Source organism: Canis lupus, chromosome 20, assembly GCF_011100685.1.
Source record: "Canis lupus familiaris isolate Mischka breed German Shepherd chromosome 20, alternate assembly UU_Cfam_GSD_1.0, whole genome shotgun sequence".
Taxonomy (NCBI): Eukaryota; Metazoa; Chordata; class Mammalia; order Carnivora; family Canidae; genus Canis; species Canis lupus.
In genome coordinates this window covers 14,855,338-14,881,919 of record NC_049241.1, presented here as the reverse complement: position 1 = coordinate 14,881,919, position 26,582 = coordinate 14,855,338, and the positions used below count along the sequence as shown (strand labels likewise).

General features: G+C 36.3%; 1 protein-coding gene across 13 annotated transcripts in view; it reads left to right on the top strand.

The window, feature by feature from the left end:
• The window catches only part of CNTN4 (contactin 4), a 916,127-nt gene that overhangs the window by 447,179 nt on the left and 442,366 nt on the right, over positions 1-26,582 (top strand). For all 13 annotated transcript variants that reach the window (XM_038565823.1, XM_038565822.1, XM_038565816.1 and 10 more), the window contains one exon: positions 24-165. In XM_038565823.1, coding sequence (XP_038421751.1) covers positions 111-165 — 55 coding nt within the window. In that variant the 5' untranslated portion in view covers positions 24-110. The remainder of the gene's footprint in view (positions 1-23; positions 166-26,582) is intronic.

Below are 26,582 nucleotides of genomic sequence, written 5' to 3'. Positions count from 1 at the left end.
GTAATGTCTCTTCTTTCCCACAGATTAAAGGTTGAACAAAACTTAAAAGAAGCAGCGATTCTATTCACTTGTTATTGGACTTGAAACTCCTTTGACCTCGGAAACTGAAAATGAGGTTGCCATGGGAACTGCTGGTACTGCAATCATTCATGTTGTGCCTTGCAGGTAGAGTGTCATTTAAAAACTTTTTGATTTAAAAATGCCACTGTATTTCACACTAATTCAAAAGTGGGCCTTCACTTTAGATGGCAATGATAAAATTGTAAGAGTGCACACTACTATGACTAGCATTTACTGACACTGTTGAATATACTTTCCTGATGATCTTTTAGTGACTCTTTTCATGGTGGTGTATCCAAAGCTAGACATTGATGTTTCACCTGCATATCTGGTCCTTTTAGAGTCCTTTGAGCTATTATTTAGTTTGAAAGTTGTTATTTTTGCTCATCCCACTCTCAATTGTGCAGAGATATTGGGCAATAAAACCGATAATATAGTCTTAGAGTATTGCCTACTTTGATGTCGTCAGTGGATGGAAGTTTATTTGGGTAGCTCTTTCAATGTCTTTGTTAATATTGCTCCATCTTTTGATTCTCTCTCTCTCTTGTTTTTTTTTTTTTTTTTTCACTTCAATACACGTATAGTTAGCAGGAGCCAGGAAGTAAAGAGACAGGAGATTTTTACTATATACCTATGGTCAGCTAGTACACAAGGGCTTTGAAAAGTTCAGACTTTCTATATCTATTACTTTCTTAATTTTCTGGAAGATGTGAGCCTACAGGCCAACATACATAATTCAAACATTGATGCAACCTATGTCCAACATGTACTGAGTTGGTTTTCTGGTTAGGATGGTGAACATATATCCATGCTTTTTTTGAAATTAGTTGTGACCTGCTTTGTTATTCAGAGTATCAAGTCCAAGAGGGACACCTATAATATATTTTCATTCTTATAAAGTAAAACAAAAATTATTTTTGGGTCATCATTACTTTGATCTCTGACTTTATTCAAATAATGTTACTGAGTACCTTGCAAAGAGCCAGCTTTGTGCTAGTATCTAGGAATATAATCCTGAGCAAAACAGACATAATTACTGCTCCCTTAAAGTTCTGTTAGCTGAGTTCTATAGCTATACACATTGAAAGCTTGATAGAACATATTATTTCTAATTGCTTTTTTAAAAGATTTATTTATTTATTCATGAGAAACAGAGAGAGAGAGGCAGAGACATAGGCAGAGGGAGAGAAGCAGGCTCCATGCAGGGAGTTCGTTGTGGGACTGGATCCTGAGGATCTGGGACTATGCCCTGAGCCAAAGGCAGATGGTCAACTGCTGAGCCACCCAGAAGTCCCTATTTCTAATTGTTATACCATTAAAGGTAACAATGGTAATACTAACATGTATAGGTCACTTAATCCATGCCAGGCACTATGCTATGGTCTTGTACTTTAGTTCATTTAATTCCATCATGACCATTAAGAAGTCAGTATTAACTATCTTTACTCACATCAGTATTATTATTACTATTACTGAAGCATCAAGAAGTTAAGAAACTTACCTAAGGTCACCAAGCCAGTAAGTGGTGAAATTGTTAAGTTTCAAACTCAGTCTAACTCCAGAATCCATAGTTTTGATCATTATAATATAGTCTTTTAGCTGTATCATTCATTTGTCCACTTCATGCTTACAAATTTATTCTTATAATTTTGGTTTTCATTCTTACTATGTTTTCCTAATTGTAAGCCTTATTCACTCATAAGCATTATAATGCCCTACCTTTAAATCCTGAATTTCTTGCCTTCACAGACATCCTCATCATTCCCTGATTATGGACATTTTGGCATCTAGACACCTGTTTTAGCTTTATTACTTCTCTGCCTCATCTGGTCAGAACTTAAATCTTGTTATCTGTAACACCATCCCCAGCAATGTACATCAGGCTTTGTGCCTCAGTTGCTTTTCTCCAGTCTTTTCGTGTACCTTGACCCTCCTAAAAAGGCCTCAATGGAGTCAGCCTGGCTCTCGTTGCTCTTGGATGAACATATTCTTTAAAGCTTAAAGCAGTGAATTGATCCCTCAGTATTTGACTACAGCAGTGTGCTTATTTATTTAACCCACTATGCTGAGTAGATGTCAAGAAATTAAAGAGTTGAAAATCAAGGAAGACATTAATCTTCTCAGTTGTGTTTTGAAAAACTTGGAATTCTTTTTTTTTAAGATTTTATTATGTATTCATGAGACACACACACACACACACACACACACACACACACACAGCATACGCGGCAAAGACACAGACAGAGGGAGAAGCAGGCTCCAGGCAGGGAGCCCAATATGGGATTCGATCCTGGGTCTCCAGCATCAGGCCCTGGGCTGAAGGCGGCGCTAAACCGCTGAGCCAACCAGGCTGCCCCAAACTTGGAATTCTCACTGAAGATGAGTACTTGTGTCTTTTTTATTCTCTTAACTTTTTTTAGGGAATCAGTATATTGATTGTTTTTGTGAGCTTTTTTGTGAACTATTTCACATGGCATTAATATTCCCTTACCATATGCCTCCTTCAGTGTAGGTAAAGTCAAGCTTTAATTAATGTTTTTGTTTTCTTGCTATTTGTCTTGATTTCATTAATTTATATAGCACTCAGCACTCTGAATTTTGAATAGATTTCTTTAACTGCTTTAGTTTTCTCATTTTTTTTTCCTTTTCTACGACTTTCTGAGTTGTTGATTTCATGGTAAGTTTTTGGCAAGAAAAATACTTTGTGTCTATTATGGTTACCCTAATTAGTGGCTCTCAAATAGGTATGCTCCTAAATAAGATAGAATATCCAAATGTATAAGCAGATTGCTTCTGCAAGAGATGTACCTAGAAAGGGTATGCTAATTATTTAAGGGTATTGATTAGTAATTCATGGCACAATGGAAATGTTCTTCTCTTTTGTCAAATACTAAACTTGGTCTCGGACAATAAGTTAAAAAAGAAAAAAAAAAAAAAAAGACTACTGATACCAGTAGTCTGAAAATCCAGTCTCTCCAAAATTCATTTTATTATCCTGCCTCTTAGTGAATTTAAACCAAGAATCACAAAACTGTGTTACCTGCATGAACAAAGAAGCTAACAAATGATTGAAACATTCTTCAAGGAATAGTGACTCATATACAATGTAGGATGCTGGTAATTGTGGAAAACTGGAAAAAACACATCACACTAAATTACCAATCAGTGCCCAGCTCTGTCCTTTGGCTAGGTCTTCCAGTTCTTCAAAATTTTTATGCATAAACTTCCTAATTTTTTTAACATTGTCAACCAATTCAGATGAGTTTTAAAAATGAAAATAAAAAGACTATATAAAACAGACCAAAATAGGTTTCAGGCTAGAGATGCAGTTCCTGGTCTACCAGTTAGCAAAGTTTTTTTTCAAACATTTGGTGTTTCTTTGCTATTTTTTAAAAAGATTTTGTTTATTTATTCATGAGAGACACACAGAGAGAGGCAGAGACACAGGCAGAGGGAGAAGCAGGCTCCATGCAGGGAGCCCGACATTGGACTCAGTCCGGGGTCTCCAGGACCACACCTTGGGCCAAAGGCAGCACTAAACCACTGAGCCACCAGGGCTGCCCGGTGTTTCTTTGCTATTACACACAATTGCCAAAATCACTAGATGTTGAGGGTCTCTTTACTACGTCTTCCTCTTTCCAAAAATTTTCTTGCTCTAAATGTCCCTGTTACTTGCCCTCTAACCTTATTTGTATTGGTACTTAAATGCCACTTACTTGGTGAGGCTTTTCTTGACAACCTTACAAATTAATAGAAGTGAAAATCACAATACTTTCTTTCACCAACATTCTATTATCATTTTATTTTTCTCTATGTTTCTTATCAATATATGAATAACTGTATGTTTTATTTGTTTTATTTTTCTTCTTCTTATTATTATTTTATTTTTCTCTGTTTCTTATTATTTTATTATTATTTTATTTTTCTCTTATTTTATTTTTCTCTATGTTTCTTATCATTATTTTATTATTTTATTTTTCTCTTATTATTTTATTTTTCTCTATGTTTCTTATCAATATATGAATAACTGTATGTTTTATTTGTGTTTATACCTAAAATATCTTTCCCCACAAGATTGAAGGTTTACAAGGGCAGATATTTCTGGTTTTTTAGATCACTGCTATATCCTCAGCATCTTCAAAATGCCTAGTGAACAGTGTCATTCAATAAGAACAGTGCCATTCAATAAATATATTTCAAATGAATGAATGCTGCATACTGGCCAGACGAGAGACAGAGAGAGAGAGAACCAGAACGCATGCAAAAGAGCAGGTCTCCAATTTTAATGTGGACTATGACCCAAGGCAGACTGTAGTCGCCTTTATGTTAAGCGGGGGAACTAGCCACCTCCGAAGCTAATTCATACAAATTTTTATTTTGCATATATATATGCAAAATATATATGGATATGCATATGTATATATGCATATAATGTATATGTGTATATATGTGTATTTTATATATATGCTTTAAATGTATAAAGTATAAGAATTGATTTATGTAAAAAAAAAAAGAATTGATTTATGTGTCTTAAACCCTGTATGAGAAGTTCTTGGTGTGACACCACTTTGCCTACTTCTTACTTCACCTACTGCTGAGTACACTGTGCCCCCTGTGTATTTTTCTGCCTCCATTCATTGTCTAAAGTTACAAGCAAGGGGAACTATGAGAAGCTGACTCTCCTCTGCTACATTCCTCAACCATTGCTGTATGAGGAACAGTAATACCACAGCCTCCTGTCATTTGGAAGGACAGTTATTAGGGACATTCTACACAGTTCCTTTGAGATTCCCCAGAAAAAACTGAATCTCATTTGCCCACAGTAGTTCCTTCTACCTTTCCCTGCTTCACTCCTGCTTCTAGGATCATCTCCCAAATAAACCAACTGTTTCCAAATCCTTCCCTCATTCTCTGCTTTGGGGGGAATCCAAACCAAAATTATGCACACAGCAATTAATAGCAGAGCAGCAGCCCAGTATTAGTCATGTTAGTAATAGGAAGAAACCAAACAGGAAACAGTTTTGACAGAGATTAATGAAGTGTTGGCTATGATGTATATCCATATATGTATATGTATACAAATTCTTATATGAGTACATGTTTCACATGCGTTTGTATCGATACATCTTTAAGTATTCTCTAGGTCCTGCAACCAGTAATTTCACTTCTAACCAACTCTTTGTTTTTACTGTTTACTAGTTGCATTCTTAGCCAGATACTGGACAGGTTGTATTTGCCTCTCTGGGATTCACTTTATGCCTCTGTACAATGAGGCTGTTAAACACATGGTTCCTAAAGTCCTTTTCAACTCAGAAAGTTTGGTTTTAGCTATACACATGGCTTGAGAAGTATATGTATTTATATGCTTCATATATATATATATATATATATATATATATATATATGAGAATGTTAGAGCTAAACTTAAAATTTTGTTTAACTAATATGAAGCTTTACATAGGTCCTTTGTCTTACCATGTGTTACTGATTCTGTTCATATTGGCAGGATTTGAAAGAAAAAGTAGAATGGCTGGTCTGTATGTTCATATGCAGCAAGAGGCGTGAAAACAGTTGAATACCCTCTGTGAATAGGTGAAAATGCATGTTTGGTGTATTCTCAGTTGATCTTGGCTTTGGGGAGGCTAAATGTACTCCCATCTCTGTGGTGTAGTATACCAGCTTCAGCAGTTATTTCTTTTTAGAAACTGCATTCTTCCCAAATGCAAGCATTTTGTTGACTTGTTCACAAGACCCATGCCATTGTTACAGCTGCATCAGGGAGTGGGCAGTGGAGTTGAGGGTCCTGTATAATTCAAGAGAGGCATATTCTAGGATTGGTGAGTATTCACAAAATGTGGAACAAGGAGGAGACCTAGGTGGAATAGTTAATCACAGGGATTCAGCTTGAATCTATGACAGTAATAAAATACAAGCCAGAGGTCAATACCCACAGTCAAAATACTTGGAGAGAATGTTCGGTGGTCTTCAGAAGGGGTTTTAGGCTCAGGAAATCTCTTCTCACTAAGACTAAAGTAGGCTTGTCTATGGTTTTAGTGTATTCCTGGGTAGGAGAACACAAATACACACTAGATAGAAACTTCCATTGTTATTGACATTGCTAATAGAACTCAACGAGCATAATCTTTCCACTTAATCAGAACATTCCAACCAAGTTCAGGATCATCCTGAAAATGTCTTCCCTTCTTCATAATGCCCATATAGCTCTACCAGGATGGAGAGCACACTGAAGTTAGTTCCAGAGCTTGTCCTCACAGTGCAGCCAGTACAGTATTTCAATTCTCAACATTCTCATATTTTTTTCCAGAACAAACAGAATGAGCAACATTCAAATAATTAACAGTTCTAGACAGATATTAAACTTAGTACTAATTCTGCTCTTACAAAAGTTACAAGTATTCAAGTAAGATCAAAGAGAAGTTGGATAAATACTAGTTTTCATATATTTACTGTAAAGCATAGTCCTATAGTGACCTCTTATTTCAATGTTTCTCTTTCTAAGAAGCTGGCTTGCCAGTGCATTCACAGTTATGCCAAGTGAAGCCAAAGAATGGATTTCCTATTTCCTCTGTGTTCTCTTCTAACCATGGCCATGAAATGAAGCCAAAGCAGTAGAAAGATTTAGCAAGAAGGGAGCTGATAACTAGATTAAAAAACAGTGACTCCAGTGATGAAAATTCAGGAAAAGACTGGGAAAAAGTATGCCTAGAAAGTAATAAACAGCAAGTGGAAAATTCCTTTTGAATATCAATTTAAGTATTTAAGTACATTTCATGATGGGAAAATAATAATCAGTAATGAAGATATTGAGGAAGATAGAGAAACTTGCAACAGTTTCATATCCCCAAAGGCATGGACATATAGTAATAGTCATGCAACCCAAAAGTTATTAGAAATATTCAATTTAAGACCTCTCCTGAAGCAAGATCATTAATAACTTCATTATATATGCTCAGCCAAGCTGGCTATCTTAGCTATAAGTAAAACTCCCTTACTGATAAAGTCTAGGACATGTATCTACAAAAAAAATTGAATTCTGTTAAATGAAACATATTAAGAAGAAGAGAGAAAATCAGGTGAAAATCTAAACATTACCATGCATTTCACATCAACTTGTATAATAATTGTCTGTTGAAATGCGGGATTAGCCCGAGAGCTTGGGGATGGTAGGTGAAAGAATAGCCTGTGACATCTCAGATATTGTCAAAAATGAGCAACCTGGAGACCCAGCAGCGCTGGAAGTTAAGAGCAAGGGCTGTGAAATGAAATAGGTTGGCCACTTAAAAGCTGTGTGACCCAGGTATTTTATGTCCCTGTCTTAGGTGGCTTTTTCCTCCATCTATAAAATAGACAGAATAGGTGTATTTACTTCATTTGGATGTCTATGAGGATTGAAGTCATGTATATGTTCATACTCAGCACAATGTCTGATACTTAGCTGGCGCCATTTTGTGTGAACTAGTGCTCATTGAATCATTTAATACACATTTGAGGATCTGCCAGTGCTAAGCATTGCACTGCTCTCTAAGAATGTAGTTTAGTTCTAAGTGACACATAGTCTCTGTCCTCTTGGCACTGGTTGTGGTGGTGGTTACAATGATGATGATGATGATGATGATGATGATGATGATGATGATGATGCCACCAGGATCTGCTTCTTAGCACCCTGGTGTGTGCCCTTCTTCAGTGGTTGAAAATTGTATACCAGAGTTTATAGCACATTTTTGTTGCACTTCCCTCACCTTTTTGCAATATGACCTCATCTTTAAAATGGGAATATAATAATAATGAAGAATACTGATGAAAAATAAATACCTAAATTGATTAAACTTCTTTTGTGTAGATCACTCAGGAAGTGCTTAGTCTCATGGCTTAGTCACATGGACAAAGTGTTAGTTGCAGTTAATGCTGTTATTATCATTATCACCAGCAGCAATAAATAAGTGGGCATTCATTTACACATATAGCAGCCACATTTAGGGTCTGCTTCCTAGAAGGAAGACACTGAAGACAGTTGCTAGCTCGAGCCAGCTGTCTGGGGAACTGGCAGTGGAAAAGAGCGGGAAGGTTTCTGTGATGGAGCTTCCAGAATTTATCAAGTCACAAAGAGATAAGGTTTCTAAAGAGAGAAGTATCTTGTGGTTCACAATGATGAAAGATTCCTAAAATACATTCTACGAACAACAAACAACTAAGATAAAGAAAGGTACACATAACAGCCCCTAATGAACTGTGAAGGAATGTAGTAGTGCATACTGTGATGCACCACATCCTTCTATTCTTCTCTCCCCCTAAACTCTCATTGGTGATGTCAACCAGATACTTCATCTATATGATAAACAGAATTTGATGAGGATGTTGCCTCACACTACTGTAATAACACCCTTAATTTGTTTAGCACTTGTTAACTATGAAATATTTGCTCAACAGCCTGCTTAGCAAGGTTGTTAGGGACTAGAGGCAACTACAATAATAATGAGTGAAAATTTATTGAGCGTATCTGTGCCAAATATAGCATCACATTCTTCAGTGCAGTTATCCCATTGAACCTGACAAGAACCCATTTCCTAGATGAGGGGTTATGACCTAAGGTATCAATACAGTGTTTGAACTTGGTCTATCCACCTCAAAAGCCTGAGCTTTAACTTCAGTGGTATGATGTCCAATGACACCTACTTCCTGTCCTTATGGACCTCACTATCTTGTAAAATACTACGAACCAGTGGTTCTCAAATGTCGTCCATGGACCAGCAGCATCAGCATCACCTGGTAACATCAGAAATGCAGATTCCTGGGCTCACGCCCAAACCTACAAAATCAGAATTTGTGGAAATAAGTACCTCAGTGTGTATTTTAATAATCCATCTATAAGATTCTGATGCTTTTGAGTGCTTAAGAGCCATAGTAAATGCTATTGAGATGCAGGTAAGGTAAGAATCGTCATTATCTCAATTTTACATATGGGAATCTGAGTGGTAAGTGACCTGCTCAAGGTTATATTTCTGGCATCAATGGCAAAGCTGGAATCTAAGTTTTGTGATACATAATTAGTGGTTTACTGGTGTATATGCTGCCTCCTTACTCAGTCTAACTTTGAGAGCATCTTACTGAATACCTGATAATATAAAGTAAGGGCTTTTTATGTTGAAGAGGTGTCCTGAGTATTGAAATAACTTAATTTTTTCTGCTAAGCCTTGTTTCACTGCCTGTGAACCAGTAACAGGTGTGATATTGGCCTGTGCTCTTTACCTGTTTTATGATGTAATGAATGCAGAAAGATGTTTTTCTTTCATTTTAAAGGGAAATGGAACTATGTGGTAGAATCTTGAGAAAGTAGATAATAGAAGAAAAATGTCCCTTGAGCCTACAAATACAGTGTCATTACTGATCCTTTTGGTAAACAATAATGTACATATTATCATTAGGTATGAGTTCTGTGCTTAGAGAAATAAAGTAAGTTTTGAAAGTTTGTACAACCCCTTGTGGATTTTCAGGTCATTTTGTCTTCTGAGAGTAATCAAGAATACTTTCCCTTAAGGAGGATAACAGATTGTTTTGTTTTGGAAAGAAATAATTCTAGGGGAGATGTTCGTTCACCCCTTCAGATCTGAATTGAGATTTATGTCCAAGGTTCTCTTTTCTATAGCAATGTCTGGAAAAAGGCTACAGAAGACCCCTGGAAAGCTTTTAAATTTGTGCTGGAAGTAGCCACATTTAGCTATTGTGTACTTGAAATGAGTACACAATAGCTAAATGTGGCTAGTCAAAACACTTTCCAAAACCTGTAGTAGTTTCCTAGGGTGGCTATAACAAATTACTGCTGAGTGTCTTAAAACAACAGAAATTTACTCTCTCATAGGTCTTGAGGCTGGAAGTCTGAAATCAAGATGTTGACAAGGCCATGAGCACTCTGAAGGTTCTAAGGGAGAATCCTCTTTTGCCTCTCCCTAGCTTCTGATTGTGGCAGCAATCCTTGGTATTCCTTGTCTTGTATCACTTTAATCTCTACCTCCACCCTCACATACCTTCTTTTTCTGTCTGCCCTGGGATGTTGGAAACCTAGGACAAAGAAACCACATAAAATACCTCTGGTAACTTTTATACCAGTTGCATGTTGAAATGAATACATTGGGCTAAAAAAAGTATTCATTTTGCCAGTTTATTTTTTCTTTTAATGTAGGTACTAGAAAAACGTTAATTATATGTGTTTCACATTATGTTTCTGTTGAATAGCAGTGCTAAAGAAGATATAGAAACTACCCTATTAATCTTTAGTTTATAACTATAGCTGAGAATAATTCCCTTCTTTTTCTTGTCTTTATAGAAGTAGAAACTCACACAGGTAGCCCTGAACCTAAAGGGAAGTTGATTATGGGACAAGTATAGAAGGGAGAGTTACAAACATAATTTTTTTTTAACTTTGACTCAAGGGATGGAGTCAAAGTTAAAAAGGTTTTCTTTATCACAGTCCCTCTAAGGCGCTTTTATAGAAAGAATGTTGAAGTCTTGTATCCAGCAAAAACAGCAAAAACATTGAAGACTAGAGGATTTTTTGAAAAGCATTTTCACAGAGAACCTACAAATCACATTGACCAGAATAGAATAATTTTTACAGAAATGTTCATAGCAGTATTGTTCATAATAATCAAGAAGTGGGGATAACCCTAATGTTAATTAGTTGATGAAAGGATGAACAAAATGTGATATCCATACAATGGAGTATTACTCAGCCATAAAAAAGAATGGAGTACTGATACTACAACATGAATAATCTTTTGAAATATTCTAAGTGAAAGAAGTCAGACACAAAAGGCCATGTGTTAGTTATCTTAATTCATTTATGTGAAATATACAAAGCATGAAAATCCATAGAGACAGAAAGTAGATTAGAGTTTCCCAGAAGGGGGTCGGTCGTAGGAGAAGACATACAGTGGCTACTCTTTGGGTATATGGTTTCTTTTAGGATGATGAAAATACTCAGAAATTATGTAGTGATGGCTGCAAAACCTTATTAATATACTCTAAACTATACTATATACTATAGTTAATATATTATAAACTTTGTGGTTACTGCAGCCCTACTACACTAACTTGGTAGTTTATAAACAACAGAAACTTATTGCTCACAGTTTCTGTGGGCTGGAAGTCCAAGATCAAGTTACCAACTCAGGTTCTGGGGGAAAAAGTCTTCTTCAGATAGCCAACTTCTTTCTGTATACCCATCATCACAGGGCTAGGATTTCAACACAGGAATTTGAGGGGAAAACAAATATTTAGACAATAGTACCACTTAATTGTCCATTATAGAATGCTGAATTATATTGCATGTGAATTATATATCAATAAAGTTTTTAAAAACTCCTGAGGAAAAAAACTAAACATTTTCAAAATCTTATTAAGTATTACATTTTACTAAGAGAAACTATCTTGTCAGGAAGTCAGCATTATTCAGTGACAACTTCCTTTATACATAATTAACAGGATTATAGGACTGTAGACCTATCCCTACTCCCTTGTTTTAGACAAGTTAACTGGTTTGGCCAAGGACCCACAGGTAATTAGTAGCATAATCAGAATCCAAGTTTCCAAACTCTAATCCCAGTCTGTCTTCCTCTGCTGTTTAGATATTTCCTAGTATGTGTTTTATGGACATTGGGGGGGGTTTCATCTCTATCTAGCCCACACCCAAAGTGTAGATCCTGTAATATGAAGAAATAAAAGTGTAAATCTCCTTGTGAGATAAGTTAACTCTCTGACTTTAATACACTTGAAGTGTGACATTGGATTCCTCTGTGAAAACAAGAGTGGGGGTATTAATGGAGGGGGAAGAAGACCATTTGTGTATGAGAATGATCTTGAGGAAGCAGGATGATCAGGATGAGCATTATCCAATTTGTCCCATATTGGCATCACTAGGAGGCAGAAAATCTCATTTCCTGCCTGTCTCTACCAATCCCCTAGTGACTAAAATTAAAAATCCATACCGAGTTTGTGATTAAACTTCCCCCTACCTGAGGATTATATCCCAAGCCAAAGCTTTGTAAATATTTTTAATATAAAAAGGGAAGATAAAAAGAGGAGAAATGGGTGAACTATTTTGTTATTTTGTTTCCTTTTTGATTTAAATAAATTAGATTTTTAAACTTAAGTCAAATTCATAAAATACTCAGGGGTCTCCTGGGTGTCTCAGTTGGGTTAAGTGTCTAACTCTTGGTTTCAGTTTAGATTGTGATCTCGGGGTCATGAGATTGAGCCCCCTGTGGGCTCCACACTCAGCATGGAATCTGCTTGGGATTCTCTCTCCCCTCTGCCCCTCCCCTGCTCGCTTGCTCATGCGCTCTCTCTCTCTCTTTCAATCTTTTTTTTTTTTAAGATTTTATTTATTTATTCATGAGAGACAGATAAAGAGAGAAAGAGGCAGAGACACAGGCAGAGGGAGAAGCAGGCTCCATGCAGGGAGACCGACGTGGGACTCAATCCCAGGTCTCCAGGATCACGCCCTGGGCTGAAGGTGGTGCTAAACCGCTGAGCCACCCAGGCTGCCCTAAATAAATAAATCTTTAAAAAAATAATAAAATGTGTCTACTAGCAAATTTAAAATTACATGTATAATTTGTATTCTCTGTTGCAACTTCTCAAGTCTGCAGTACTAAAGAAACCACACACAATACAAGTAAGCATGGCTGTGTTTCTTCTTTTTTTTGTTGTTATGACTGTGTTTCAACAAAACTTTATACATACAAAAAAACGGGTATATTTATACAGTCATACAAATGGATGTGGTTGTGTTACAATAAAATTATATACATACATCCCAGTGGGTGTGTTTATGAGATATCTACAAATGACTGTGGCAAAAAGAAGGGAGGAGGCCATTTCATTAGCAAAATATATGAAAAATGTTTGATGTCAGATTATTTATGTTTTATGAATGCAGCAATGTGTATGTTGCTTGAACTACTTAAGTAAAAAAAGTGAAATCAATGTAAACTCCCCGGTGTTAACTATGTTGCTTCCCCTTTAGTGACATCTATACCTGAAAAGAATTCACACATCCCATTTGTTGATGTGGAAACAAGTGTCAAAATAGGTCAGGATAAACTTGAGATACAGAAGAAAGCATCACTCTTTTCTAAGGAGCTTTAAAGATGAGTCTAGTACTTGACCTAATAATTCATTGCAGCAAATATATTACTTTAGCAATTCAGAGATTTATGGATTGCCAAAGTTGTGCAGTTCCTTTCTCTTTGGGCAGATGAGAAAACCAAAGAGTGAAAAGATGAATTCATTTGCCCAAGTTCACATGGCTCACTGCTTTCAGAGCAAGAAGCAAATATTAGGAAAGTTTGATTGACTTTTGTCAAAACTTTTCCTGACTGGAGTTGGACTTGATAGCTTTGTTTTTATCACATTCATAACATGTCTAAACTTTATGTAAATGGACATGGAATCTTATCATTAAGGATGCTTTGGATAACAATTTGTGATGGGCTTTCTCAACTGTTTTCCCACCTAGAGTGGTTTTAGGTAACTTGGCTAACAATACCCTATAGTCTTTTGATAAGTGGCGAATAAGTTTGGAGATTAGATTCTTAAAGTTAGAACTTCTGGTTATTTTGGAAATATTTACACAGGTTTTATCTATTAATTTATTTTCCTATGTAATAACAATTTACTAAACATCTGCTATCTTTTGTGTACTGATAAATGTTGGGCATAGCAGGTTATTTGAGGTTTAGTCCATGGATGTAGAGTTTCTAATCTTGTGTTCTGAAACAATTTGTTTCAAACGAATGTCCTGACAGATTTAAGTGAGAATTCCAGGAAAAATACAAAGTTCTCAATGACTATATTATTAAAATTTCATAAGATACTGGCTCAGTACCAGCCCATAGTGGATAAGATCATGGTCCTGGAGCTAAGATAAATCTGGGTTCAAAATCTTTCTCTAAGTGTGTTTATCAAGTTACTTGAGGAAATTACTTAATTCTCTGACAAAGGAGACTTAAAATATTTAGCACAGTGTCTGGCCTATAATCAGGATATGATAATAATGTCTGTTGCAATCATTTATTAGTAATAAAGGGGCATGACCTTCTTCCTTTTCTCCACTGAACCCTAATGCACGCAAAACACTTGCATTTACTTTACCTTTGGTGGATTCTGAATTACATAGTATGAATGAAGGAGAAAGAAAATAATGGCATGAAAGGGAAAGATAATGCTGAAGTTAGGCATACCTTCTGGCCTATCATGAATAAAACTAAGTAAAGGAGGACAAAAGTGATGGTGGTTAGTTTTGTTCTAAAGTTGACTAAAAGGGGACAGGTCACAGCCTCATTTATAGGTAGGGAAGGAGGCAGAAAACAGAATTAATGACTATTTCTCTTATGTGATTATAATATGTTAAGGATAAATCCGTATCTTGTTCTTTATATAGCCATATGGACACAAATGTATATAAGCATTTTTTACTGTATCTTTATCCTGTTGGTCAACCTGCTAATATTTGAATCAGAGAATTTTAGAAATGGAAGATAATGCTGCATCATACTTATAATACTTTAACTGTTAATCATTGTTACTTTGCCTGATTTTTTACATTTCTTAACTAATGAAACATGACTTGGAGTCATAAGTTGCTTTTTTTATTACTGATGATTGATGAAGTTTTGGAATTATAGGTGAGGTCTGGAGCCAACAACCAGGAAAGAAATCTTGAGACATCTTTGGTGCAAAATGGCGGTTTTATTAAAGCATGGGGACAGGACACATGGGCAGGAAGAGCGGCTGCCCTAGGCCTGTGAGGGGTGGCTGATTATATACCTGGGAGTTAGGAGGGGTTTGAGGATAGTGTACTCTTTAAGAAATTTTGGAAGCAAGGTTTCTAGGACCTTGAGGGGACTAGCTGTTGTTGGGGGAAAGGTCACTTATTACTGCTAATAAAACCTGAGTCACTGAGACCCTTCAGATGTATATCAGTGAGTCATGTGTTTGGGGGATGATCGTCAACATGTATCTTGGGGGTTTAGAGATAAAGGAAATTTCTAAAGGAATTTTTTTTTAATTTTTTTTTATTTATGATAGTCACAGAGAGAAAGAGAGAGGCAGAGACACAGGCAGAGGGAGAAGCAGGCTCCATGCACCGGGAGCCCGACGTGGGATTCGATCCCGGGTCTCCAGGATCTCACCCTGGGCCAAAGGCAGGCGCTAAACCGCTGCGCCACCCAGGGATCCCTCTAAAGGAATTTTTATATGTTAAAGTAGGCTCGCAGGATCCTGGGGGTCTGGCTAAGATTGGCTTTTGCCCTTAGCAAAGCATGAATATCGAGGCAGTTGAGTCTGTAGAGGAATGTCCCTTTGCCTGTTTCAAGGACTTGTCAATGTGCTGCCCCAGGCTTATGCCTTGTCCTCAGTTAGCCCTGTGTTCCCCCATCAATGATGATGATGATGATGATGGTGATGATTATAATAGTCATAATAACAGTAATAATTACTATTCTCTTGCCTCTCATCTAAATGCTTAGAATATTATCTAAATAGTATTAGGCTCAGAGCATCCCTAATGTGACTAATATCACTTCTGCACTATAGAAGGGACAAGTAAATCAGATTAAGGAAGGTCATGAGGTATGGCTTCACTAATATCAGATATTTTCCTCCCACTCTGTCCTGGTCAACATCGGCTTCAGTCTTTACCAGGTTCCATCTGGAACCACACCCTTGATTTTATAGTCTCCTGTGCAGATATAACACCTGTCTTTATAACACCTGTCTATCCCCCAGTACCTGTGTACTAAGTAAGGGAGGTCAAAAGTGAGCAACTTCCTCCTCAATTACTGCCAGGCTACATTATGATGGAGAAGACCAGATTAAACTCTACAGAATTTACTTCTCAAAATTGTTTATTTCTTTTATGTAGCCACAGTATCATGATCTCTGCTTTCTTTCCAAAGAGATATCTTTCCCCCAGTTTCTTTTATTTTGAGTTGTCACCTTGTTTTTCCTCTACTCCTTACAGTAATATTCTTTATCTCTCTCTCTGACCCACTATGGGTATGTGTTTTTCTCCTCCTATCTTCCTTTGCTTTCTCATTCTAATTATATCTTAGCTTAGAATACAGATGTAAAACTAATGAAATTGTCTTTAAGCACCCTTTCAAACTCCCAACTGTTCACCTCCCTCTGATTTGAAATGAGTAAAGTTCTCATTTATTGTTTAAAACTAAGCTAATGAATTCATATATTCAGATATGGAATTTTCTTTGTATATGCTATCTTCTGTGCTTCTTTCAAGAGAAAGAAATTCACTCACAGTCTTGTTCCTAGAATAAAATTCCACCTTCCTCCTGGGAATTATAATAATTCAAAGAATAAAACAAAGCCAAAATAAATCCACTTCTCTGAGCAAAAGAGTAAATAACAAAAATGCAGCAGTATTTGCCTGGATCAACAGTTTTTGCCAGAACTTGATGTGATATCCTCTACAGAATTTTACTGAGAAGTTATGAACTACTGATAAGACTGGCAAATATGAGTTGCATGCAAGTGATCTATGCAATATAAAAATTGTCAAGTGAGGGATCCCTGGGTGGCGCAGCGGTTTGGCGCCTGCCTTTGGCCTAGGGCGCGATCCTGGAGACCTGGGATCGAATCCCACGTCGGGCTCCCGGTGCATGGAGCCTGCTTCTCCCTCTGCCTGTGTCTCTGCCTCCCTCTCTCTCTCTGTAACTATCATAAATAAATAAAAATTTAAAAAAAAAATAAAAAAAATAAAAAAAAAATTGTCAAGTGAAAATATATTCTCTCTTTTTTTTACTCTTCAGAAGAACTCTTGGACATCCTGTTTGGGAATGCTTTTCTCCCCAGTGGTTTGATATTTGTACAAAAACTTGGTTTTAATGTAATGTTTATCTAACTAGAAACGTAGCCAAATTTGAAGTGGAGGCTCTAGATTTCTGGCAATTCCTTTATGATTTCATCTACTTGCTCTATTCCAATACATTAAAGATAAGGAAAGAGAAGAGGCAATTGTCCCTCAATTGCATTTCATAATTATTTATGATATCATTATTATCTAAATTGATCCCCCGTTCAGTAAAAAATAAAAAAAGTAAATAAATTAAGGCCTATTTTGTTCAGTAATTTGAAATCACTTTTGAAAAAATAGTCACTCTATGGTAATGAATAAGTAATTACCACTTACTGTGGTAACCATAATAACCATATACATGTATCAAATCCTTATGTTAGGCTCCTTAAGCAAATACAATGTTATATGTCAATTATATCTGCATAAAATATTGTAAAATTGTAAAAAATAAAGACACTCTTACAACATCAAAAAAACCCTCACACACAAAAAGAATTACTCTTGAATTTTGATCTTTACTTTTTTATGTTAATGTAATAGAAACTCAAAGATTCTAAAATCATATTTGCCGCTTTATGATTTTATGACTTTAAGTCTGTCTCACTTTGGACTCAAGATTCTGCAGAAGTAAAATATGAGTGGAGCATAAGTGTGCTTTCTAAGCCACTGCTGCCCAAAATTTGATTGTCTATTTTTGTTCAATCTGTGTACTTATTGTGTTGTTATTTATTTAAACTTTTATTAACTCAATTTGTTACTTAAAATAACTTTATCACAGCAATATCACTTGTTTAAAATGAAAAAATCATGGACATAAGTATTATGGAAACAAATGTATTAAAGTCCAGATTGTCCTCAGAATACTCTAATTCTGAGTTCTGGTATTTTCCCACAAAAATTAGACTGTCAAATACTAGATAGGTTTTTAAGATATGCTGGCATCAACTGAGACTTTCTTCTTTATTTTTTTTTAATTTTTATTTATTTATGATAGTCACACAGAGAGAGAGAGAGAGAGAGAGAGGCAGAGACATAGGCAGAGGGAGAAGCAGGCTCCATGCACCGGGAGCCCGACGTGGGATTTGATCCCGGGTCTCCAGGATCACGCACTGGGCCAAAAGCAGGCACTAAACCGCTGCGCCACCCAGGGATCCCAGAGACTTTCTTCTTTAATCAGAAAAATTCAAAGAGAAATAATTGAAAGAGGAGTGAATTTATTCTTAGATGAGTTGATATTATTTAATGCCTTGTCTCTATATGATCTAAAAATTACCTCTCATACCAGTGTTACGCATCCCTTATTTTGGGAAATGCTAATGTAGAAGGATGAAACCTTCCAGCCCCCCCAAAATGGATATTGTAATGGCCCAACATGATGTATCTGATGTATCCTGGCCATATTGATTCAGATGAATAGTATGTATTGTATGACCATGTTTTCTTCATGTATAATTTTTTTTAAAATTTATGTATTCATGAGACACAGAGAGAGAGAAGGGGGCAGAGACATAGGCAGAGAGAGAAGCAGGCTGCATGCAGGTAGCCTGATGTGAGACTTGATTCCAGGACTCTAGGATCATGCCTTGGGCCAAAAGCAGACTCTCAACCACTGAGCCACCCAGGCATCCCATGCATTATTTTTTATATATTGAAATATATGTTGGAATTTTTTACCTCATATACTATGTAAAAGTTTGTAGGAGTCATTTGTGGGCTAAGGCATGTAACAACACTACTACCTTTACAATTCAATTTAATGATGTTCACAGGCTTTGTAAGATCACCTATCTTCTTACTTACCTGTCTGTCCCTTTGTAGAATATCACATAGTGAGTGACATGAAAGAGCCAGACTAACCTCTCAGTGGAGCCCTGGAATCAGGGACAGCCTGGCATAGAATGTTGTTATGACCTGAGATACTTTAAGCACATCTTATTTCGACAGAAAGCTGAGTAGTTGTGGCATTAGTTTTGTGAGATTTAACGTGGAAACCATTCTTAAAGTCTTAAGGAGTCCAGTTGGCTGTCACAGACATGACTTACGAGTTTTCTTGGTTTCAGTGCCTTATCTTTAACATTCTTAGAAGTGCCTTTTTGTTCACTGACCTGTTAAAAGTGCAGTCTCGTTTGTTTTTAGCCATCCACTGTTATTATCGTTAATAAGCCCAATGTTTTAAATGTGTGTGGTTTTAAGTATAGTTTCTCCTTAGGCAGGACTATGTAAGCTATCCCTTCATTCCACAAAGATAATATCTGGATTATAGGTCATTAGTAGAATGCTAAGGTCATACTTAACTTTTTTCCCCTCCCCCATAAAGCAGTATAGTAAACATTTATTGTCTCGTGTAAGGTTTTCGTTTGGTTGTGTTGTGTCAATAATTTGGGAGCAGTTTAGCTGGGTGTTTCTGACTCAAGGTCCCTCAGGAAGTTGCAGTCACATGTTACCTGGGGTTCAGTGTCTTGGGGGTTTGCCTGGGGCTAGAGGATGTACTTTTAAGTTGGCCCAATCACACAAATGGCCGGCAAGTTCATGCTAAGCTGATGGTGGGAAGCCTCTATTTCTCATCACATGGAACTCCCATAGGGCTTCTTGTGTATCCTCTTGGCATGGGCCCTGGCTTCCTCCAAGAGAAGCTCACTCCAAAAAGAAGCAAAAGAAAGCTGCAGTGCCTTGTTGCAGGCCAGTGTGATAGAATGTCATTTCTATCATTTTCTGTTTGTTAAAGTGAGTCACTATGACTTGACACACTCAAAGGAAGGGAATTAAGCTCCATATTTTGGAAGGAGAAGTGTCAAAGAATTTGTGGACATAATTTAAAACCACCACAATCTACTTTTCTTCATTTCTTATGCTTTCATTATAGGAGGAACTATCAGCATTTCTTATTGAGATGACATGGAACAGTTATAACATTTTCCTTATCTTCACTCTTCTTTCCCTCTTCTCCATTCTTCTCCATTTCCATTCCATTCTGGATGTACCAACCAAAGTAATCTTTAAATAAATACAAATCTATCATATCATATTTCTTTTTTTTCCTTTTTTTTTAGATTTTTATTTATTTATGATAGTCACAGAGAGAGAGAGAGAGAGAGAGAGAGAGAGAGAGAGGCAGAGGGAGAAGCAGGCTCCACGCACCGGGAGCCCGACGTGGGATTCGATCCCGGGTCCTCAGGATCACGCCCTGGGCCAAAGGCAGGCGCTAAACCGCTGCGCCACCCAGGGATCCCTATATCATATTTCTTAACTTTGACTGGCTTACTATTGCACATGGAATAAAATTTAAAGGGCTTTTCACAACCTATAATGTCCTACATAAATGTCCCTGCCTTCTTCTCTAACCCTGTCTCATGCAACTTTCTCCCTAACTCATTAGAAGTTCTAATCTCTTCTTTGCTAATACATTTCAATCTCTTCCTGCCTCAGGGCCTTCACTCTTCATAGTGACTCTATCTTGAATGGTCATTTCCCTTGTTTTTCTATAATTGGCATATCCTTTGAATTTCCATTTAAATACCTCTCCATCAGAGAAAATTTTCCTGATGAAACCAAAATAACACTTTTCCACTGTCTTCTTTTTCTTTAAAAAAAAAAAAAAGTTTATCAAAGTATAATTTATAGGTAACAAATTCCACCTTAAAAAAATTCCACATTTTAAAAATGTATAACATGGTACAGTTGGCATATGCATACAATTGTGAAGCCATCACCATAAGGAAAATAATGAATATATCACCTCAGAAGTTTCCTCATGGCTCTTCATAAGAGCATGCTCCATATTCTAATGCCTTTTTTTTTTTAAGACTCACAATATTTTTTATTTTTTTCCTGTTTTTTTAATAATAAATTTATTTTTTATTTGTGTTCAATTTGCCAACATACAGAATAATACCCAGTGCTCATCCCGTCAAATGCCCCCCCTCAGTGCCCGTCACCCATTCACCCCCACCCCCTGCCCTCCTCCCCTTCCACCACCCCTAGTTCATTTCCCAGAGTTAGGAGTCTTCATGTTCTGTCTCCCTTTCTGATATTTCCTACCCATTTCTTCTCCCTTCCCTTCTATTCCCTTTCACTATTATTTATATTCCCCAAATGAATGAGACCATATAATGTTTGTCCTTCTCCGATTGACTTATTTCACTCAGCATATTCTAATGCTTTTTAATCATTATGACATTTAACACAAATTAAAATTATAGTTGCAATACTCTTATTTCAGTTTATAATAACTTACTTGTGATTCTCTCCAAACTGTAAGTGCCACATAAAGAGAAAATATACCTGTAGAGTTCATGGCTGTATTCCACGATCATGTTGCCTAGAACTTTGCAAATTTTTGATAATTTTTTAAAAATAAATGAACAATTAAGTACATTATTAACTGACAAGGGCCCTTAAAGAGATATAAGTCAAGTGCTCAAGTGTAGAGAGGCATTTAGAAGTGTCAGGGAGATGAGGATTCACTTAGGGGTATATGGGGTTGATTGCAGTGTAACTGCTCTTTGAATATGAATAAGTTTGTGAATTTTAACAAAACAAGTAAAAGCCTTCTGAGACTGAGCAGAAAGAATGAGGTGCATATTTCTAATGGGTAAAGAAAAGTGACACCTGGGTGGCTCAGTGGTTGAGTGTCTGTCTTTGGCTCAGGGCATGATTCCAAGGTCAGGCGGGGATCCAGTCCAGCATTGGGCTCCCTAGGAGGAATCTGCTTCTCCCTCCATCTCTCTGCCCCTCTCTGTGTGTCTCACATGAATAAATAAGTAAAATCTTAAAAATGAATGAATAAATAAATAAATAGTAAAGAAAAACAAGTCCCATTTAGACTATCATGTAGGGTAGATGACGAAAAGTAAGCATTGAATGCCTGGTGGTGTAGTGTCCAGTTCGAATGAGAGGAAGTGATTAAAGGTTTTCAGCTTAGCCTTGATTTTAGTCATCTTGGCTTTACCTCAGAACAATTAATATGGTACCAGCAGATCAGAAAACATAGGTGATTATCTTCCAAATCTTTGTTTTACCTATCTTTATGATTTATATCATTTCTAATAAAGAAGTAAACTTAAGAACATACAAATACCATTCCAAATATGTGTTTGAACTTCTCTGAAACTAAGGAGAGAATTAGTTTAATGATTCTCTGAAGTAGCCCATTCATGAATTGGTAGCAAATCAGTTATTTGTTTTTAAGATTTTGATAGCCTTAGTAATGTTCACACAGAGGTTAGGAAATATATTTGGAACACACCAAAATACATGCCTTGTCCACATTTAGTATTTATTAAATTTAATTGAGTAGTTGTGTATTGAGAGAGAATCAGTGTCAGAATGCAGAGTCTGAATTTGAATTTGGATATCTTTAAGCAGATTGCTTTCCTTTACAGATCCTAATTCAAGCAGATGGTATCCGGATGTTCTCTGAGTACTTTCTGAGGTCACATGTTGGACCTACCTGCACAATTATACAGTATAAAATAAGATGAATAATAGATGTTTGATGTATACACTTTCTAAATGTATAGAAACATGTATTTGATGTGACAAGCACAGTAGAATTCACAACTTTGACTTAATTTCGTGTTTTCGTGGTTATTGACTGACTAATAGCATGGAGAATGGAGGCTAATAAGTAAATGGCATAATAGTGGAATGCCATATGCATTCAATTATTTCTTGATTACTCAGCTCTCAATAATCTCTACCATTTGTTCATTCAATGCCTACTATATGTAACAACCTCAACTTAAGGAGTCTCCCCCTGTTATTCTTCACAGTTATCCTGATAGGTAGATATGTTGAGATCATCCCTATTTAACAGATGAGAATACTAAGGCTTAGGTAGAAATCACTCTTAGCTATAAGTTGCAGAATTAGATTGAAATTTCAATTTGTGGTCCGTGAAATGATCAGGCAATGGTTATTGACTTTTAAGGTCATGTGATGACAAATTTTTATTTGATCTTAGTCTGAGTTAGGTATTTTTGGTAGAAAGGAACATGTCATATTTTAGATGGGCAGATGAAGATCCCATAAGAATGTTCTGCCTTCGGATCCCTGGGTGGCGCAGTGGTTTAGCGCCTGCCTTTGGCCCAGGGTGCGATCCTGGAGACCCGGGATCGAATCCCACGTTGGGCTCCCAGTGCATGGAGCCTGCTTCTCCCTCTGCCTGTGTCTCTGCCTCTCTGTCTCACTGTGTGCCTATCATAAATAAATAATAAAAAAAATTAAAAAAAAAAAGAATGTTCTGCCTTATTGTAGACCTTGATATGCTGATAATATTTTAGGGAGTAGAATATGTGGACTTTAGTATTTTTTTGTCATCTGCTTCAGAACTGAGTAATTAGAGCCAGTGTTGCCTTATAGCTAAAAGTATCTGATACAGCTTAACCATTTGGCATAAGGAAGAGAAATAAAAACTGTAATTATTATCATCATCATATCATGTAATCTCACATATTGATTTCCTATGATGCCCTAGTCAGTTCAAACAAGTATACTTGTATTTAAGTAAAGTCACGTAAATATTGCAACCTGGCAAGAATTACATTATTTTTACATAAATAGATGTTTTCAGATAATCTTGTTATTTGTATATTTCTAGAACATAGTACCTTGAAAATCTTGACTTACTTGGGAACAGCATACAAATTGGGCTGCCTAAAAATCTATTGGCCACATTCAAGATAGATTTTCATAAGTGGGAGATTATTTGGGGAGCAAATAATTATTTGGATGAATTGTTTATCATCATCTATTCTAGGTAGGTGCCATTGCAAAAATACTGGATTTAAAAAAATGAAGCTGTCATGGTTTTCTCTTCTAGGAGTTTATGAGATGACATTATTCTCAGAGTCTACATTTTTTTGAGTAAAAAAACAGCACTATCATATATACCTTCATGTGAAGGTATAATTAAAAGCAATAAATGAACACATATGCAAACACCTTAGACTTCGTAAAAATATTTTAAGGATCCTGTCGTTTGGCTATAGATAGGATTAAATGTTTAAAATAGACCTTATAACCATCCTGATTTACATAGTTCCTTGGATAGAAGCAGGTGAGAGAAGCATATGAAATTATATATAATTCCTACATTGATTTACATACAAATTAATTTATTAAAGAATTTACAGTTTATACATTGAGCTTATTTATTTAATTTTAAAAGACTCATTAAATGGACATTCGTTGTCCTCCAAATTCTATTTTTTCTTGAAGATAAAGATGACAATGTTGACAATAATAATCTTAATTATTATATTAATAATAGCAACAGCAATAATTTGTGATGTGTTTTCTTTGGTGGTGATAAACAAGCCATTTATGTATGTATGTGTTCATATACATATGTGTACATATGTTCATTCAATTTGCACACCAACCTATGGATATAGGTTCTTTTATTATGTCGTTTTTTCTAGGTAAGGAAACTTAAAGAAGTTCAATACTTTACCCTGCATCATTCTGCATCAAAGGGAAGCAGGATTTGAATGGAGGCATTTTGACTCTAAAGCCCCATGCCTATTCAATAATTCCTCCTCTCCAAAAGTTGAAAGACCATCTTGTAGTTACAATTTTAATCCATAAATGTTATGTACTGAGGTTTTTTAAAAGATTGGGTGGTGAATGTACAGTGAATTGCCTATGTATCTGGATTCCAATCATACCTTTCTTGGTACTGTGTACAGGACACAGTTAAATATTAAGTGAAAACATTCCTGATAATATCTTCTTATTTGAGGCTATCTGACTTGCACATATAGCAAATATGAACTCAAAAATTGTTTATTTAGGGAACTCACTGAACAAAATATCTTGAACTTTGTAGTGTTAAAGAGATAAAAGAGCAGGTCACCCCCAAGCTTAGTTTGCACATGCTTTGGCAGCTATTCTTGGCAGCTTCTGTCATTTACAAGGCACTTACAAGGTAATCTACATTCTTTTGCAGTTAACAGTACTCTGCTAATCCTCTTTCTTGCCAGTTCCATAGCTAACATTTTAGAGATAGTCATAAAAATTACAGTGAATCAGTGCTTTGTTATAAATTTAGTAAAGACCACAATACTGTGTTGCAAATGAAGGGACAGTGCCTCTTCTGAATCTGTAATGTGCCTTCTAGGTTCAGCATTAACACTTTGAATGAAGACTTAGGAGCTTTAAAGAGTTTTTGGCAGGGAGCACCTTATGTTTGAGTGAGAGAGCCATAGCAAAAGGTCATAAAAATACCAAGGCATTTCTGTCCTGACACAGGGCTCATGAGTCATAATTTTGCATAACGTTAGCATAGAGCTCTAGCAACGTGGTGCATCTGGTGACTGCACCCCAGCTGTTTCCCTGGAAAGGTGTAAAAGAAAGAATCAGCAGCCTGAGGTTTTGAAAGACAGCATCTGAGAAGTTGCACTGAGTACCTAGGAAAGTGTCAACACAGAGTATGGACTTAATCTGAACCATTCCCCAATGTAAAGATGCACATATATCAAGGGATCACAAATGAGAAAACACAACCTTCTAAAGCCTGAGGGGTCAGAGAATGAATTGACAGTGTTCACTAGTCCCTTAAAACAGCCAATATTTGTCCCCATCTAATCTTATGACTTGAAAAGTACTGTGGAAAGTAAACACACTTGAACTACCTACATGTAGGAAGAGGAAACCATTACAGTTTGTCTTTTTTTTTTTCCCCTTCCCCTACCTAATGAACTTCTTTGCATCCATCAGTTCTAATCAGGCAGCTGCTGAAATTTTTATTCATGCTTTGGTTGCCTCAAGAATTGATTTTTGTAATTCTCTTTTACGGCCTTCCCTTTCCAGGCTATTTTGAGGTTGCGACATACTCTGAATTCAGCAGGTGCTTCAAGCCTGGCAGCTTCTTATTGCTTCTCTTCCGGCTCCCTTTAGTGACTCCCAGTATCAAACATGATTGCTCCTCCGATTTTAATTTTTACTTGCTGTGTCACCGAACAACCTTTTTAGTCCTATCACTGAGCCCAGTTGGCAATGTTAGGAGCTCTGAGTAGTTACCCACTCTGTAAACTGCAGTGGTATTAGCAAGTACAATTGCATGCTCTGAATCATCTAACCCTTATTATACAGGAAGTCTTCTGGCTTATTTTAAGAGAGGAAATGCTTTAGAGAGAAAAGAAAAAAAAATCAAAGCAAACTGTTTGCCTCTCAACATTCTAATCACCAAGGATTGGAATTTTCAGGAACCAATTTCAATTCAATGCTTCCAGTTTAAATTGAATTTAGGGTGTGTGTGTATATTGTGTGTATGCATGTGCGTGCATTCATGTGTGTGTGCATTTTTTAAAATATGGTATTTGAACTACAATGAGGCCAGTACTCCTTCCTTGATATGTGTGTACCGCTTTTATTCCATAATTCAAAAATATCAGGAAACCTATGTAGCTTTAATAAAACTCAGTGAAGTTAGATAGTAAAAGAAAACAAATATAAATAGCTCCTAGCACCTAAGGCCCTAGAACTCATTTCAATTAGTTGATGTATTTATTTGTGCATGTAGAACCATGACATAATGTGTAAGCATTGCCCCAAAATATATACATGAATGGGCAGATAAAGGTCTGCTTTCTTGGTTTTGTTGCTGAACAAATGTCCTTAAGCTGTTATT